The sequence below is a fragment of the Peromyscus leucopus genome, chromosome 4 (genome assembly GCF_004664715.2).
Source record: "Peromyscus leucopus breed LL Stock chromosome 4, UCI_PerLeu_2.1, whole genome shotgun sequence".
Taxonomy (NCBI): domain Eukaryota; kingdom Metazoa; phylum Chordata; class Mammalia; order Rodentia; family Cricetidae; genus Peromyscus; species Peromyscus leucopus.
Genome location: NC_051066.1, coordinates 133,495,128 through 133,512,696, shown reverse-complemented (window position 1 = coordinate 133,512,696; position 17,569 = coordinate 133,495,128). Strand labels below are relative to the sequence as shown.

Sequence of the window (17,569 nt, the reverse complement as noted above, 5' to 3'; positions counted from 1 at the left end):
GCTGGGTGTGTGATTTATTTGGGAGCTGGGTGGCGGGCCCCCCAAAAGAGTTAAAACAAATAACAAGTAGTAGCTCACAAAAGCTCTGTCCAGCTCGATCCAGTGTGTTCAGCAGAAGACATTTAACATCGGGATGTTTCCAAAGTTTTGGTAAATGAACAAATGGCAGACAGTGAGAGATGCCTGGACGATGTCACTGCCTTCTAGGAGAGGCTGAGGGAGCAGGTGGGAGGCCAAGAGCTGTGGCCCCTTCCAGGAGCTGGAACCACAGAATGGTAATGGCCCCTGAAACCCACACCAGAGGAGATATCGGGCTTCTCCGCCTTCCTCGCTTCACCTGAGAAGCCACTAGGCAAGAGAGCTAAAAAAGGCCGCTGAGAAGAAAGAAAGAGAGCAACTGCTGTCTGAGTGGGACAGGAAGGGGTGATAAGTACCTGGAGCAAATGGGCAGAGCCTCATCCCAGGGGGCAGACCCGATTAGAGGGCCTTGCTGCTCATGCTCCCCCACCCCCACCCCCGTCAGGTCATTGTGGTCCCAATGTTCCCATTGTCATCTGTCCCCTCTTTGTTCTCCTCCATTTGCAGACCTGGGTCATTTGTTTTAGAGACTAGGAAAAAGAGAAGCAAGAATCCAGTGTAGCTTGTGGTCCCCAAGAGTCCCATGTAGTGTGTGAACTCAGCCAATTCTGGGCAGCAGTGTGCTGTGTCTCAGCCATTTTCCCATGAAGACCTTTACCTGCTTAGGACTGTGGTGTTCTAGTTTAATCCATTCTGAGAACATATACAACTGAGAATTTCTCAGGAGTAAGTGTGTGTAAGTAAGGGTATGTGTGCCCGAGACTGCACTCTAAAATACAGTGATGGAAACTGGCTTTTTTCTGTGTCCTGACTCTCTCTCTCTCTTTCATAGGATGGTGACATTATAGCCCCACTTATAACACCTCTGAAATGGAAGAAAGATCATCTAGGTTGCCGCCAAAAAGCGCCCAAAGACGAAGTCAAAAAACAGCTCTTTCCAGGCAGTGGTGGCGCACGCCTTTAATCCCAGCACTCGGGAGGCAGAGGCAGGCGGATCTCTGTGAGTTCGAGGCCAGCCTGGGCTACAGAGTGAGTTCCAGGAAAGGCGCAAAGCTACACAGAGAAACCCTGTCTCGAAAAAACAAAAAAAAAAAAAAAAACAAAAAAAAAACCCCAGCTCTTTATATAAACTTCTTCCCTCTTCACAATTAAGTTAGGATATGTGACCAGAGTCCACTAGTGATTTTTATTTAGTATTTTGAATGTATGCACATGCCGAAGGGTAAGTTACTTTTATTCAGAATGAAAAGTGGTAATATTAGCCAGTTTTCGCTCTGCTTTCTGTGGAGTGTGAATGAGAATGGCCCACAGGCTCATATAATTGAATGCTTAGTCACCAGGGAGTGGAATTGTTTGAAAGGATTACAAGGATCAGGAAGTGTGGCCTGTTGGAGAAAGTGTGTCACTAGGGGTGGCCTTTGAGGTTTCAGAAGTCCTTGCCAGGTCCAGTCTCTCTTTCTCTGCCTAGGGGTCAGGATGTAGCTCTCAGCTACTCCATCTCTATGCTCTCCACCATGATGATAGTGGGCTAAACCTCTAAAGCTGTAAGCAAGTCCCCAATTAACTGCTTTCTTTTATAAGAGTTGCCTGTGGTGTCTCTCGACAGTAATTGAACAGTGGCTAAGACACATAATATGAAAAGCATTAGCTTGTGTATTTTTAACATTAATTGAAGCTTTTTTCCTTTAGCAACCTATTTTCTCAGGATAACTCTCCCATCTCTTCTGAACTCTTAGGACAAATGATTGTCTTTTGTTTTTAATTTAGAAATTGAGACAAGGGCACAGATTGGAATTCAAAGTTGAAATTGTCCTGTATCACATGGTTAAAAAGTAAACAAATTCTTAGCCCCCCACCCCCTGTCCCAAGAGGTGCCCTTCACCCTGCTCCTCCCAGGAGAGAGAGCCGCCGCCTCCCTCCAGCCTTGTTAAGTGCCAGGCTGGGGAAGCATCAGGGGGCAGCTCTTGTGGAGAGGAGCAGAGGTGTGCCAGGCAAGTCCTCCACCACTGACCTGCAGCTCCACCCCTGTCTCCTAGTATAACCCCCTGTCCCTGCTGTAGGAGGTGCTAGGGTCAGAGGGGACCTCACACCAGGCTGCTCTCTGAGTCTGATGTGGTTCCAGACATCATGATCCGCTTCTTTGCACCTGGAACCACTCCAGCCCCAAGGGACTCAGCGCTGCCAGCCTGGGCACGGACCTTCCACCCCTTCTGAGTTGGCCTGGCCAGCTGCTCAGAAAACACCCCAGACACCGTCCTGACTGCTCTCACCTGGGATTTCACCACCGCTGCTTCGTTGTGTTTCTGAGGCTCAGAACATTCTGGACTGCGTGTGTGAGCCTAGTGACCGCCCAGTGGGTCCCAGGTTCCCCCACGTCACTTGCTGTCCCCAGCCGTGCAGAGCCGCCGTGGTTGAGTTCCCCTGCACTGCCCCCCTCATCCCCGCTCTGCACAGCTTCACCAAGAACCCAGTCTAGCTGGAGCCGAAGCGGGTGGTAACCGGAGGCAGCAACTGCAGATGACGTCTTAGTCGTGACAATCCCCTAAGTGAGGTGGCAGCCCTGGCAGTGGGCAGCTTGAGGACACTGGCAGGTTGCCCGTGCCAGCTCTCGCCTCTGGGTAGCCAGGTTCTATTCTGTCCACTTGTGAGAGAAAGAGTATTTGGTGTGTTTGCCGCTCTGGGCTCATAGACGCACAAGGGAGGTGCTAGCTGGCCCTGCTAGCCGCGGGCCTCTCACATTCGGGGAGACGGCCAGAGGTCCCACCTTCGTGGGCCCAGACCCAATGTTAAGAATGGTGTATTTTCTGCTACTGTTGTTTCATTTTCGCCAGTCTTATTTTTAGCTCCTTGTGGTTTATTCTGGAGTTTTGTAGTCCTAATTTTGTACCATGGTATCTGGGAAACATCTCTGACCCCTTTTATGTACAAGACAGCTCTATTTTATGCCTTTGAAGCTATTTTCATTGTGAGTACCTGTGTACAAGACCACATAAAAATGGAGATTTTTTAACAGCTTGGCCTCTAAGTTACTGAACACCGTCAGCTCGATGTAAATAGAACCACAGGTTGAGTGAAGATGATTTCAGTTGGGTGAGGGAGAGAGCTGCAGTGAAGCTTTCATGAATGTATTTCTCTCTTGAAACTATAGAGGTATGCTCCTTAATTACTGTCTCCTCACACCCTGTGTGCCTGGTTTGGATTCCTGTGCAAAGCAATGTGTTTTCTGTAGGACCCATGGAGATGCTTCATGGTGTCACAGCACTGTGTTGGGTCCGGAAGACAGTGGTATTGACAAGGTCCCAGGTTCTCGGGTTTCCTCATAAAATAAGAGCAGGATATAGTTTGCTCCCTTCCAGCAGGAGGCAGACCCTGCATGGAACAAATGATAGAGCCTTAGTTCACAAGGCTCTTGTGCCTGAAAATGAACTCTTTCCTCTCTCAAGCCCCTGGGGTCTGCAAAGGTTCAGCTCCTTTGCCCAAATATACATACTGTTCATTTTCAGCTTTATGTCTCTCCCATGAAATCAAGATGCACGAGCCCCTGACCCATTGGTGGCCTCCAACCCCACCCTTTGGCTTCTAGAAGAGACAGCAAGGGAAGAAGTAAAATGATGCTTCTGCTCTGTTAGTTTCTAGCAGCTGAGCCCAGGTTTCTGGGGTTTGATAGCATTCTTCAAGTAAAAGTAGTCTCTAAAACATGCAAAAGGAAGTGTGGCCGGGCGGCAGTGGCACACACCTTTAATCCCAGCACTCAGGAGGCAGAGGCAGGCGGATCTCTGTGAGTTTGAGGCCAGCCTGGTCTACAGAGCAAGATCCAGGAAAGGCGCCAAAACTGCACAGAGAAACCCTGTCTCGAAAAAGAAAAAAATGTGTGTGTGTGTGTGTGTGTGTGTGTGTGTGTGTGTGTGTGTGTGTGTGTATGCTCGTGTACACACCTGACTTGCTTGGAAGGATGTGGAAATGTTATTGGGGAGGCAGCTGTTTGTTGTTCTATGGGTCTTTTGTTTTGTTTTGTTGGTCTTCTTCTGGGTTCTCTAGGAACTGTCAAATCCTGTAAAGACAAATTTCATGCTTCTTCAGCAAGAGTGTCTTTCACGCCTTCACAGTCAACTCTGCTGGGAAACAGGGGCTGCCCATCCCTGCGCTGGGGTTTTGGGCCATAAGGAGGCTGGCTGAGAGCCACAGTCCACATGAGGGTTCTCCAACACCCTGAGTCAAGCAGAATGGCTGCCCTGTGCGAGCAAGGCCTGGGCAGCATACGAAAGAGACCCGAGCATCTCTGGTCCTGGGAGGTGTCAGCTCAGAACCCAGGCCTCCAGCTCCTCGATGCGAAATTGCTCTTGCCGGGCCAGCACTTCGTTGTTAAAGGTAGCACAGGGGTAGCTTCCCCCGTGGTACAAGTCTCCGTCCAACCACAGCCCAAACTGGCCACTAGAGAGAAGAGGAAACAGGCTGTAAAGACGGCTCAGTCGGTGCAATGTCTGCTACGCAAGCGTGAGGACCTGCCCCCAGCACCAACATAAGAAGCCAGGCAGGTCACATTCCCTCTGCAGCCCTGGTACGGGGGGGGGGGGGGGGGGGGCAGAGCTTGCCGGTCAGCCGATCTAGCCAGTCAGTGAGAGATAGACCGTGGAACACACCCAAGGTCACTCACACACGTACACACACATGCACGCATGCACGCATGCACGCACATCAGGAAAGGAAATCTTGGCACAGTTGTAGCATATGGTAGGCCTGTGGGACTGACCACCATCATCATCATAGTTCCATCCCATATACCAATTTATCCAGGATTTGGGATCTCCTCATGTGCCCTATAGCATCCAGAGCATTTTTTTAAAACAACCTATTGGTTTTAATAACTATATACAGTGGTACAGCCATCACCTCAGTCCAGTTTTGGAACATTCTAATCCTCACGTTTGATAGAAAACCTAGGCTGGAAGCAGGAAGTGAATTAATAATCAATGGTTGGTGTGTCCTGTGCCCTGCTGCCTCTCCATGGAGCTGTGCTGATTGAGGAATGTTTAGGTATAACTTAATGTGCTTCCGTGTGGAGGTCACAGCGGGTGGGGCTACCCTCCATCTTTGTTCCTAACCCGCTCCCGCTCCTGTCCACAGACACAGGCTGCGTTCTTAGCTAGATGCGGGTCTTTAATGAGCCATGTCCCATGGGACTCGGAAATCTGGGCCTTTCCCATCTCGTGACTATAACCTCATCCACGTGGACATTCCCAGAGTCAGTTCAGACCATGATGACACTAGCCAGTTGGCCCACTCTCCTCACTTGACCTAGAGGAGGGATGGTTGAGTGTGGGCCTCTGGGGATGGGCCATGGGGCTGATGCTAGAGGGCACCGAAGTCAGCCTGAAAGACTCAGCCTGCCCGTTCCTCCTGCGACACCCTTAGAAGAGGAAAACAAGCCATCCCAAGACGCGCGGGGGGGGGGGGGGGACGGACACGGGACAGAGACACACACCTTCCACTGCCCATCATCAGTGAGTCCAGGTCTCCTTTCACGAAGAAAGAGTTATTTCCTGTCCACTTAAAGACCTGGGTGAAAAGGAAAGGCTGGGTCACTTGCAGTCTGACTCCAATCCACGTGGTGGCAGTGTTGTGCAGGGAGCAGACGCTCCTGGGCCCAGGGAGTAAGATTTCAGTTTCCTTGGGCTCCACCCCTATTCTCTCTGCTTTGGATCCCCTACATCCTAGCGGCACCTTCATGCCAGCAGTAAAACAAAACCTCCGAGGCTTCCTGCTTTCAAAGATGGAAAGAGGAGGGAGAAAGGCCAGGCCTGGAGTTGGGCGGAACTGTCTCCCAGCAAACCTATCCCATGACCTGCAGGCTAGTAAGACTCACCATGACCTCCTGTGACTTCTCTGCCCCACCCTCTGGGTCACAGCCTCCTGCTGGCCTTGCCTCCCATCATATACTGCCCACAGCCCTCTCCATAGTGACCTGAATGGCCCATCCCAACCCTAAATCACACTTTAAGTCTTCTACCTAAAGCCTTCTGACATTCTCCACTGTGAAGGAGACAGAACCCAGTCCTCCAGCCCGAGTGCACCTGCCGCCATCCCTTTTCCTTGTACCCTCTCCTTCTCTTGCTGACTGAGCCACACTGACCTTTCTGTTCACCAGCATGTGAAAGTGCTCATGCCTTAGGGCCTTCCTACGTTCAGACCCCTCCACCGCAGCTCCCCACATCTCCATCCTCAAGGGTCACTTCCTACCCTAGAGACTGAGTGTCATTACAGAGAGCCTCTACCTCTCTGAGACGCCTCCATTCCTGTAGTGGTGTGTCTTGTCTATCTACCCCACTACAATGTAAATTCCAGGAGAACTGCCCAGATGCCCTGCTAGACTCTGAAATGGAAGAGTGAATATTCAAAGAGCCAAATTAGGCAATAAAAGGGCTTTTAAAGGGCCAGAAAAGTATAGTATGTTGCTTCCTGTAATTAGATGTCACAAATGCTAAGAGCAAACCCCCAACCTCCCCCCCACCCAGAGAAATAGAAAAAGACAAAGAAGCAAGCTGCGAAGGGATGAGATAAAGTGAACAGTGACCTCAAGAAGCCAGGGTTGCCTAGCACTTCCGCACTTCCTCTGCTCTCTCCAAGGACATGTCCTCCTGATTTCAAAGAGCAAGATAAACATTGCTACAAAAGACACTAAGACGAAGTTGGTGGTGTTGCTTGGACAGCAGTTACGTGTGCAAGCGCTGGGAATTCATGAAGAGCGCCAGGCCAGGCACAGCCAAGGATTAAGGTTTTCAGTGTATGGAATTCTTACAGGCTGGGGTGACAGTGATCCCTTGGAAATGATGGGTTTCATGTAATAATGATTTTTTTAGCACTCACGTACTAGGCATTGGGTAGAACAGTGGACATAATGAACAAAAACATCTGCCTCGTATGACATTTCAGGAGGAGACAGATAAATAAGAGAAATGGTATGTTAGAAACACTAGTGAGGAGCGACAGGCAGAGAGGCAATAAAGTTTTCAGGGAATGGTCATTTAAAATAAAATAGTCAGTCCCTGCAATGGCTACAGTGGGGCACAGTAGGGCAGTCCTGACGCGTCAATGGGAGGGTGTGCTGAGTAGAATAGCACATGCAAAGGCCCTGAGGCAGGCGTGGGCCTGTATGTTTGCGTTGCTGGGGCAAAGTGGTGGGAAAAATAAATACCCACTATTAGAAAGGGGTCAGGGAAGAGCCATCAGTATATGGATGGCATGAGAGAAGCCACAGAGGAAGCAGGGGTGGTCAGCGAAGATAACCAAATCCCCAGCTCTGAGCATAGGAACTAGCAGGAGGCTCCAACAGCAGTACGTGCTGCAGGAAGGAAGGTGGTGACGGTCAGCCTACAGGCTTGGTGACCCTGCGTAACTGACCCCTCTACCTCTCTCCCAAGAAGGGAAGGTACCTTGCAGTGATGGAGGCTGTGCAACAGACCAGGGTTTTGTTTTGTTTTGTTTTGTTTTTTCGAGATGGGGTTTCTCTGTGTAACTTTGGAGCCTGTCCTGGGACTCACTTTGTAGACCCAGCTGGCCTTGAACTCACAGAGATCCACCTGGCTCTGCCTCCCAAGTGCTGGGATTAAAGGCGTGCGCCACCGCTGCCCAGCGAGACCAGGTATTTTTGTCATTGGCAAGGCCGTCCACACCCCGGTGACCATCTTGGTGTGAGACTAGATGACAGTGTGGCAGAGTGTTTTCAGGTGTCTGTGCATTGGAGGGGAGACCTCTAATAGCAAACGAAAGCATCCAGAACTGGTTCTCCATCAAACAAGTGTGAACAAATAGCTCTCAAGGACACACTAAGCAAATACACGTCCTACCTCACACACTGACCTCAGCAACCGTTGTGGTTCCTTCCTGCATTGGTGCTTCCTACATGTGCACTCGTCCCCCCATCCTCTGCCTCCAGAGTGCCTTGCCTGAATTCACACTCTGGCGCTGGTTTCCATATCTCCCTTCACCACCGACTGAGCTGGGCGTGTTAGCCAACCTCTCCGTGCCTCGGTTCCCTCATCTGTAAGATGTGGCAATGATGACAGCATGCACATGTGGGATTTTTTTTTTTAACCCCTGAGACAGGGTTTCTCTGTGTAACAGCCCTGACTATCCTGGAGCTCACTCTGTAGACCAGGCTGGCCTTGAACTCACAGAGATCCACCTGCCTCTGCCTCCTGAGTACTGGGATTAATTGTGTGCGCCACCACTGCCCAGTGACCTGTGGGTTTTGTTTTTTTTCAATAACTAAATGTGCCATTTTGTGAGGTGATAAATGCAGACCCCTGAGTTACTATCATGACTATTTATGGTAAACATTGCATGCTCTGCCTATCACGCACACTCGGCAGCTTCAGTTAAGCCAACAACCCAGTGACAGAGAATATTTATATGGCAGATGTTTGGGACTCTGTCTCCCGCCTTCAAAAGCCCCAGCTCTTCAGCAGCTTCTGGCCTCTGAAGTTCCAGTCACCTGTGCCTGTCACTGATCTCTTTCCACTTGGGGGACCCGAGCGCTGAAATCACTCTCCCTATTCTTTCCCAGCTCCCTAGTGAGCTTCGTGGGTCCATCTGCCCGTCTCCTCTGCCCATTTCTTCCTCAATTGCAGTCTCCAGCTGCTGTCTTCATGGTCACATCTGGCTCTTGTCCTTAGCAAGGAGTGCAAGGAGCCCCTCCAGTTCATTCCGGATGTCCCTCTCCAGCTGCCCACTCCTTCGGTTGCCACTGCTCCAAGTATTTGCCCTCAAGGAGACCCCTCCTTTGTTCGCCCTTCATTCCCTCTGGCTTCGCTGGCCTCCGGCCCACTCTAGGCTCTGTGGGCCACTCGGTATTTTCACTCTGTCCTACCCGTCCCCCACTGTTTTTCCTGTGAAGGGGGCCTGCCAAGAGCTGGGTCTGAGAACACCGGCTGCTCTGGTACAAGCCTGGCCAAGGGAGAGCCTTACCCTGCTGAGAATAGGACAGGGCAGAGATGGCCTCTTCCTGCCACGACCGGACTGGCATGCTCTCTGGGCTCCTCTTCTCACGCAGAGGGACTGTGTGATTCCTCTCTCCTCCAGCCTTCATGTGCATACCTCACAAGAAGCCACTGGACATACCCTCCTCCTCCTCCTACACCTCAGGTCTACCTGCACGAGAACCCATCTTGTCCTTTCCCGCCTGTGCAGAACAGTATGCCGCCCTTGCTCAATCAGCTCATGGTTTCTGGAGATCTTGATGGGCAGCTAAGGGCACTTCCATGCCCACCATTGCCCTGTGGAGAAGTGGACAGGAGGCAGCCCAGCATGGGGACTGAAGCTGGGAGCTGCTAGCATCCCCAGAGCTGTGACCTGTCATAGCCTTCCTCCATGACAGAAAGTGGGAACCTCACCTTCAGCTGTGGAGAGAATGAGAAGAGGAATGTCTCGCCAGTGCCATAGAAGCCTTTGCTGAGCCGGATAGCTGAGGAGGAGAAGGCGCCAAACATCTGGAAAACAGAGACCAGTGCAAGAAAGGAGCTAGGAGTCTACCAGCCACCTTCACCAGGCTTGCAAGGGTAACTCAGCCTCCAGGGCTCCAGGGGGGCTGGGTGTAAAGCTGGGGATAGGGAGTCTCCAAGGCTACCAGCCTGCCCTCTTTCCCACCCTCCACAGGAAGAGCCCTTGCTGGCTGCCTCCCCTGAAGCGTCCTGACTCTCTGCTCTCCCTCGCTTTCTCTCTCCCTCCCTCCCTCTCTTTCCTCTCCTCTTTCCTTCTTCAGGGTCCTTCTGTGTAACCAAGGCTGACTCAGAGCTTAATTCCATGAGAGCCTTTTCAGGCATGTGCCATGGCCAGCCTGCCTTTTCTTAAATATACTTTGTATGTCTGTATTGTATGAATGGGAATATGTTCATGTGTGTGCATAGGTGTGCACACACACACACATGTTCCCATGCATATAGAAGCCAGAGGCCAATATGGACTATTTCCTCTATTGCCTTCCATGTTATTTTTTCAGACAGGCTCTAAATCTGGAACTGACCAACGAGACTGGCTAATCAGCAAGCTCCAGGGTCTTCCTGTGTCTGCCTCCCAGTGCTGGGGTTACAGACACTTCCTACCACACCCGGCTTTTTACATGGCTGCTGGGAATTGAACTCAGGTCCTCATCCTTGCATGGCAGATACTTTACTGACGGAACCATCATCTCAGCCCCAAATATACTTATTTCATACGAGTATTGCTTCTAGAAGAACTGGCAATCATACACAAGCAGAAAGAAAATGAAATAAGCCACAGTCAAATCTCCTTCTTCCTCCCCGAGATGACTTCTGTCACTTCCTCTTGGCACCTGTCCAATGCCAGTGCGCAGACTTTCCGACGTACTGACACCCCACACATAAACTGTTCCTTCTTGCTTTTCTGCACCAACCTCAAGTGTACAGAAGTGCACAGGGCTGGGGGTGTATGGCCGTTGGTAGAACGCTGGCCGGGCATGTGCAAGGTCCTAGGCTCAACCCCAGCACCACCAAAAATTTACTTCTTAAAGTTCAAAACAAGTACAGCTTCCTTGCAGCTTAGACCCAACAGGGAGCTTGCTCTAGTTCCCATGCTAGCTTTTTCTCTTTATGGTTCTCAGACCCACTTGACTGCTATGATCTGCTGGGGATGTCTTTCTGTATGCTGTGAGATGTGTTGCTCTGATTGATGATTGATAAATAAAATGCTGATTGGCCAGTGGCCAGACAGGAAGTATAGTGTAGGCAGGATAAGCAGAGAGGAGATTTCTGGGAAGTGGAAGGCTGAGTCAGGAGACGCTGCCAGCCGCCACTGCCATGAGAAGCAAGATGTGAAGGCAGAACTAGGAAAAGGTACCAAGCCATGTGGCTAAACATAAATAAGAATTATGGGTTAATTTAAGTGTAAGATCTAGCTAGCAAGAAGCCTGAGCCATTAGGCCAAACAGTTTTAATTAATAAAAGAGTCTGTGTGTTTATTTGAGTCTGAGCAGCTGTGGAAAAGTCCAGCTACAATGATCCTTCATTCCTAATACAACACCTTCCAAGAATGGGGCTTACCCTTCTATAACCCCCATGCTAACAATAATCCTGGTTGTAGTGGGAGCTGTTTGAGCCATGCCCTGAAGAACCACCCCTCTTGAGGTAGCAGGTAACTGTTACATCTATGATTTTGAGGTACATGCCCCTGAGGCGTGGCCGCAGTGTGGGGGAGGGAGGGGCTTAAGACCTGGGATGCATATACACAGCTCTCTCTTCGCTACCTTGTGGTTTTGGATGCTGAGAACAGTGTTGGACCATGCCTCACCCTTCCGGGATCCTGCAACAAATTCCTTTATTCTGTCTTGTGAGTTAACCCCCAAATAAATTCCTTTGATCATTAAGCAGACTCCATGGATTGCTAACAATATAATCCCAATACCTGGTATTATCTCTTTGTATCATTGTGTACTCAATTGTCCCCGATTATCTCAAGAATGTGCCTCACACCCTGCTTTAAAGAGCAAACAACACACTTGATAACTGTGCTTCTGCATCTTGCTTCTCGCCTGCCTGCTATTTGTCTGGTTGACACCGTCCTTCTGAGGGATGGCTCCTGGGGTTGGGGTGCGAATCCTCACAGTCCTGCACAGGGGAGCCATGGGATGCAGGATTTAGACCTAATGCTAGGAGAAACTTCCCATAGTACATAGTTCTCTGCCACAGAAGGGGCTCGCTCTGAACAGGGTGAGTTTCTTGGCTCTCAAGCACAAAGTCTTCCCAGAGAGACTCCTGTCTATGTGGGGACCCTTGAGATCTTCCAGCTCTGTTCCTTCTATAGAGGATTATCTGAAACCAGCTTTCAATCCCGTCCACCTTCTGCATGGAGAACCTGCCAGAAATTCTATTGTTAGAGTGACCACATGGACTTCAGGCAGAGCTGTCCGAGTTCCTCTTGGGGCGTGTAGGAACTGCCTTGGTGGTCCCCTCTGATTTCCTCCAATCCATTCCTCCCCGCCAGCTGGGGATGTTTTCAAAATATGCATCCATCATTTAGATGTAGATCATCTGCTTGACTTCTGTGAGAGCCAGAGGCGATGACATCTGCCTGTACTTAGCACTGGGGAGACTGAGGCAGGAGGATCTGGAGTGCAAGGTCAGCATAGGCAACATACAGGATTCGGAGCCTGTTTGTGTTTTAGTCAGTGAGACCCTGTCTGAAAATAAATCAAAGCAACCCATCCATGGTCTTGTGCTTGTAAACGTAAGGATGCAGTCTTGCATGGCCTCAGTGGCTGGTTGCTCAATGCCCCACCACCCACCCTTTACACACACAAGAAATTAGACCATTAACTCTAAGTGTGCGGGACCATTTCTGGCTTGATTCCGCTCTTCTCCACATCACCTAACCTGGCACACAAAAGTGACTTCAGACACATGAGTGAGCAGATAAAGCTCCAAGTGGGACAGGTCCAAGTGCCGCCATCAGTGTGCCTCATAGGTGATATAGCCGGTCATCTCTACCTCCTTGCATCTCGCTCTGCCCTGGGCAGTACCCACTGGCCTGGCTGGAGCCCCCATGCCCTGTCCCAGCTCACCTGCCCATCCTGGTCTCTCAGCACCAGCAGTACTGGCCCACTGTGACCCTCCATCTGCCGGTATAGTCTCCGAAGACTAAAGCCGTCCCTTGATGTGCAGAAGACCAGACTCCAGGGGTGGCCAGCGACTCTTGGGGGTAGGTGGAGACTGAGCTGGAGGCAGAGCTAGAGCTGAGTGGCGGGATTGCCTCCATCTTCCCCCCTCCCACCCCTCAGCCTTTTACTTTGTTCAAAGGCTCTGCGCCCATTAGATATAGCCTTTGGGGCTGTTTGTGTTCCCAGTTTGGGGATGGGAAAACTGAGGTTCGGGGCAATGGAGAGTAGATGGCAGAGCCAGCATTCCAAGCCAGGGCAGATCTCTGGGACCTCGCCTTGGTCACTGGTCCTCAGAGGACAGAAGGGAGGCTGAACCCTTCCTCCTGGGACTCCTTTATGTGTCTGCCCCACCCCAGCTCTGGCTTTAGTGCCCAGGACCCATGTCACCCTTGCTAACCTTCCCCAGCGCTACCCAGTGAGAAGGGGCCACTAGTGTGACGAGAGAGGACGGCGAAGCCCAGGGAGGAAGCATGATTGATTCAAGGTGACACTGGTCTGGGGACACAGCAGCCAGCCGTGACTCCAGCGCCTCTGGGTGGGGCTGGTACAGGGAAGAGGTGCAGGGCTGAAGTCCTACTCCAGAGAATGTGCCCGAACCTGCCTAATCTCTGAGGCACCCAGGACCTGGCTGGCTTCTGTCAGCTGAGGCTCCACGGGGCCCTGAGGGGCTGGGGCTGGGACTGCCTCCTCTTCCTCCTCCTCCTCCTCCTCTTCCTCCTCCTCGCCCTCCTCCCCAGACAGGGTGTCCTCCACCTGGGTGGGCTGTAAAGACACAAAGAAGCTTGGTGGATTGAAGGATGCAGGGGCGCCAGCTGTCATCATATCCTGCGCTCAAAAGCCAGGGCTGCCTTGGCCCCTGCCCAGACCCCTGCAAGCCCGGCTCAGCAGGGCTGGGAAGCACCCACCACAAGCAAAACTCTGTCCCTGCCTGCAACCTGCTTCCTCCCGGCTGGCTGCTGCTAGCAAAGGAAGTGGGGTGGGCAAAGGCACTCACAGTGCCACTCAGGTGGGCACCATCATCCGTTGCCAGTTTGCTCTAGCCCCAGGGCAAGCACCAGGCTCCACGCTCTAAGCCTGGAAGAGGGCAGAAGGGCAGGTAGAAGTCTGGTTCTGCAGTTGTGTACATTTGAACATGAAATAGTGGCTACAACAATACTGATCACAGGAATGGCTGATATTGGCATGGTCTGGAACTCTGAGCAGGCCTGCGTGATGAGCATGCTGTGAATGGTGTCTTCGAATTCTCCCTGTATCCTGAGAAGGTACCACTGATCTCTACATTGTATAGAGAGCTCTGGGATTCACACTCAGTCAGTGAGGAGATGTGTGCAGTCACACCTAGCTCCCCGCAAAGTATGTGTTCGCCCACGTGAGTTGTATGTTGCTTGAAATAGAGGTGTGTGTGTGGGCAGGTTGGTGAGAACAGACGCACAGGGCAGATTGGTGAGAGCAGGTGTACAGGGCAGATTGGTGTGTTGACTGTCAGTGTGCTTTGAGGGGGAGCTGGGGTTATATATATTCACGTGGGTATCAGTGGGCATGGATGCTAGTGTGGTCATTCCCATTCACTTAATTGAGCCTCCAAACTCTACGATGGAGTGTTTGAGTGTGTGTGTTCACACATGTGAGCAGGCCTGTACACAATAACATAAAGCTCATCATAGAAGGAGACACCCATCTGGGAAGGAATGCCCGATAATGCTCCCTCCTTACCTCCTCCATTACTCAGGCTCAGACCTGGAGGGATCCTCACCTTGGAATAGTCCCCCCAAAGGGTCAGCAACAGTGGTCTATCCACTTTGGCTGGGGGGGGGGGAGTCTTGGCACCTAAAGGTTGCTCTAAGTCCTCAATCAGCCCTTGCTTTAAAGCCCCAGCCAGCTGGGAAGGACTTTGAGAGGGGTAAACACAGACACACACAGACACACACAGACACACACAGACACACACACACACACACACACACACACACACACACACACACCACACACACACACACACACACACACCCTCCAGCCTAGCCCATGCCCCTCCCTGCTAGAGATCTCATCCCCCTCCCAAGTGACCCCACGGCGGCAGCCCAGTGCTGAGCCCTTACCAGCTGAGTGTACCGCCATCTCCGGCCTTTCATTCTCCTGTCACAGCCCGGGACAAGGGACAGTCCTGGGCCCTGAGGGAGGAAACGCTGCAAGGGCAAAGCCAGCAGTGAGGAGGTGCCTGGGCACTCCCCACTGGCTCCGTGCCTACCCAACTGCCCTTTGCCCCCTCTCACCTGTGATTACCCGGCCAAGTGGCCGCTGGGTGGGTCTGTGAGCCACTGGACAGACACTCAAGGCCTCATGGGCAGTTAGCATCTACCACGTTAGCCAGACACAGTAAATTCCAGCTGTGAATTCTGGCCACTTCAGTTTCTTCTAACAGTCTGGCCTAGACACATCGATTCTTTTGTAGGATATCTAAGGTCCTGACGAGGGATCCAGGACCCCTGATTCCATGAATGACTGAGAATAAAATCATTTGCACCCCAGGCCTTAATCACTCAGTATGTAACATTAAAAATTATTGTTAGCCGGGCGGTGGTGGCGCACGCCTTTAATCCCAGCACTCGGGAGGCAGAGCCAGGCGGATCTCTGTGAGTTCGAGGCCAGCCTGGGCTACCAAGTGAGCTCCAGGAAAGGCGCAAAGCTACGCAGAGAAACCCTGTCTCCAAAAACCAAAAAAAAAAAAAAAAAAAAAAATTATTGTAAGCCAGGAGTGGTAGTGCACACACTTAATACCAGTACTCGAGAGGCAGAGGCAGGTAGAGCTCTGTGAATTCAAGGCCAACCTAGTCTTCATATAGAGTTTCAGGTGAGCCAGGACTACACAATGAGACCCTATCTCAAAAAAAAAAAAAAAAAAAAAGAAAGAAAGAAAGAAAGAAAGAAAGAAAGAAAGAAAGAAAGAAAGAAAGAAAAGAAAAGAAAAAGTTCTGTGTAGGCAAGAACCAACCAAAGCACATGCATGGAGGCTGGAGGGGAACTGTTAGAAGTCAACTCTCTCCTTCCACCTTTATGTGGGTTCCAAGATTTGAACTCAGGTCCTCAGGCTTGCATGGTAAGCACTTTCACCCACGCCACCTCACTGCCCCTCTATATGACATTTAACTCCCAGGACAGGAAACCTCAAAAGACTTTCCAGGACTGACAGCCAGCAATTCATGTCCCTCTCAAAGCCAAAGAGCACGCAGCAGCAAAAGCCTGAAGGGGCGTGCCCAGACCAAAAGAACCGGCCTTTTAAGGATGTAGTTTTGCCCAAAGGTGTAGCTCAGTAGTAGGTGCTTATTTAGCATGCATGAGGCTCTGGAGCCCATCTCTAGTATAAAGAGAAAGAAAGGGGGCCGGGCGGTGGTGGCGCACACCTTTAATCTCAGTACTCAGGAGCCAGAGCCAGAGCCAGGCGGATCTCTGTGAGTTCGAGGCCAGCCTGGGCTACCAAGTGAGTTCTAGAAAAGGTGCAAAGCTACACAGAGAAACCCTGTCTCGAAAAAAGAAAATGAGAGAGAAAGAAAGGGAAAGGGAGGGAGGAAGAGAAGGAGGGGAGGGAGGAAGGGAAAGGGGAGGGAGAAGAAGAGAAAGAAGAAAAGGAAATGAAGGGGAAGGAAGGGAAGGGAAGGGAGAAAAAGAGCACAGACTGTCTACAGCTCGGTGGTAGTGGCCAATCACCCCCCCCCCCCCCCCACACACACACACACACACACGCATCCACTCTTAACTCAACACAGGCCCCTCCCCTCCAGGGTAGCTTATTCCCAGTGTGCACAAGGACCTGGGAAAAGGGGGAGAGGGAGACAAGAAAGAGGGGGGAGAGGGAGGGAAAGGAAGATGGGGAGGGAGGAAGAGAGAGAGAGAGAGATTTACTTCTTATCCGGTTATGCAACCTTGGGCAAGTGACCCCACTCTCCTCCTCTGTAAGCACTAGCATCTCTCTCTTCAGAAATGAAGATAACACCCAAGGACCGGGATGCTCAGCCTCCGTCCTCCCTCTCTGTGCTCAATTCTGTGTGGTAACCCCTAGCACCTGACATTTGATGCAGTTGGATAAATGCCAGTATTTATTAGACCTGCCTCTCGGGGAGACCAGGTGTCCAATCCCTGATAAGAGGCCACTGGTCCTCCACTTGGGGTCCTCAGTCACATGAGGCGAGGAACAGTGGGGGAAGGGAAAGGTGGGGAAGACATGGCTGAAGGCACTCACCCCAGCAATCCCCGCCAACCCTCCTGCAGCTCGTCCACCGATGATCTTTCCGATCCCGCAAAGGGAAGGCCACACCCAGAATGGCCTGTCTATCCCGCTGTCTGGACACAGCGACTTTGGTCCCAACTCCTGTCCTCTGTGTGTGACTAGTGTCTCTGCATGGTCCTGGCTCCGACCCTTCTCCCTGCTTTTTGTACCTGCCCCAAGGCGGCGGGCCTGGCCCCATGCCAAGCCAGCTCCAACTGGAAAGGTGCCAATGATTACCCTACATCAGAAACTCAAACCCCACAAACACGCTAAAAGACCTTATCGACGCCCCCAGGTCCCTAGCTGTCACCATCAGCCCGAAGAGGGGAGATACACCAGGTTTTGTGCCCCAACCTGCTTTTCACTGGCTCCTGAATGCCATTTGTTTCCTGATGCCCTCCATGGAGGCCAGTCCTCTCAGTTAAGGTTAGAATCTGTGATATACAATTGGCACAAGAAAGGGCCCAACTGTGGGTTCTCATGAACCACCCCAAGCTGTAGGGATCCCAGGTCTGAACTCTGCTCCCTCCCAGGTGGGATAAGGACTTTCCTCATTGGCCTGG

General features: G+C 51.4%; 2 protein-coding genes across 2 annotated transcripts in view; one reads left to right on the top strand and one right to left on the bottom strand.

Moving 5' to 3' along the window:
- Nucleotides 1-1,090, top strand: part of Samhd1 (SAM and HD domain containing deoxynucleoside triphosphate triphosphohydrolase 1) — a 39,938-nt gene extending 38,848 nt beyond the window's left edge. The window contains exon 16 of the mRNA XM_028855596.2: nt 911-1,090. Within this exon, the coding sequence (XP_028711429.1) occupies nt 911-1,042 (132 nt within the window). The 3' untranslated portion in view covers nt 1,043-1,090. The remainder of the gene's footprint in view (nt 1-910) is intronic.
- Nucleotides 1,091-4,132: 3,042 nt separating this feature from the next.
- On the bottom strand, nt 4,133-17,365 carry Tldc2 (TBC/LysM-associated domain containing 2). The gene is made up of 7 exons (XM_028855613.2): nt 16,980-17,365; nt 14,842-14,928; nt 13,343-13,507; nt 12,650-12,802; nt 9,468-9,563; nt 5,561-5,634; nt 4,133-4,509 (listed from the first exon to the last, which is right to left on the bottom strand). Exons 2-7 carry the CDS (start codon nt 14,872-14,874, stop codon nt 4,374-4,376), a joined length of 657 nt encoding a protein of 218 aa, XP_028711446.1. The 5' UTR covers nt 14,875-14,928; nt 16,980-17,365; the 3' UTR covers nt 4,133-4,373.
- Between the last annotated feature and the right edge of the window lie 204 nt (nt 17,366-17,569).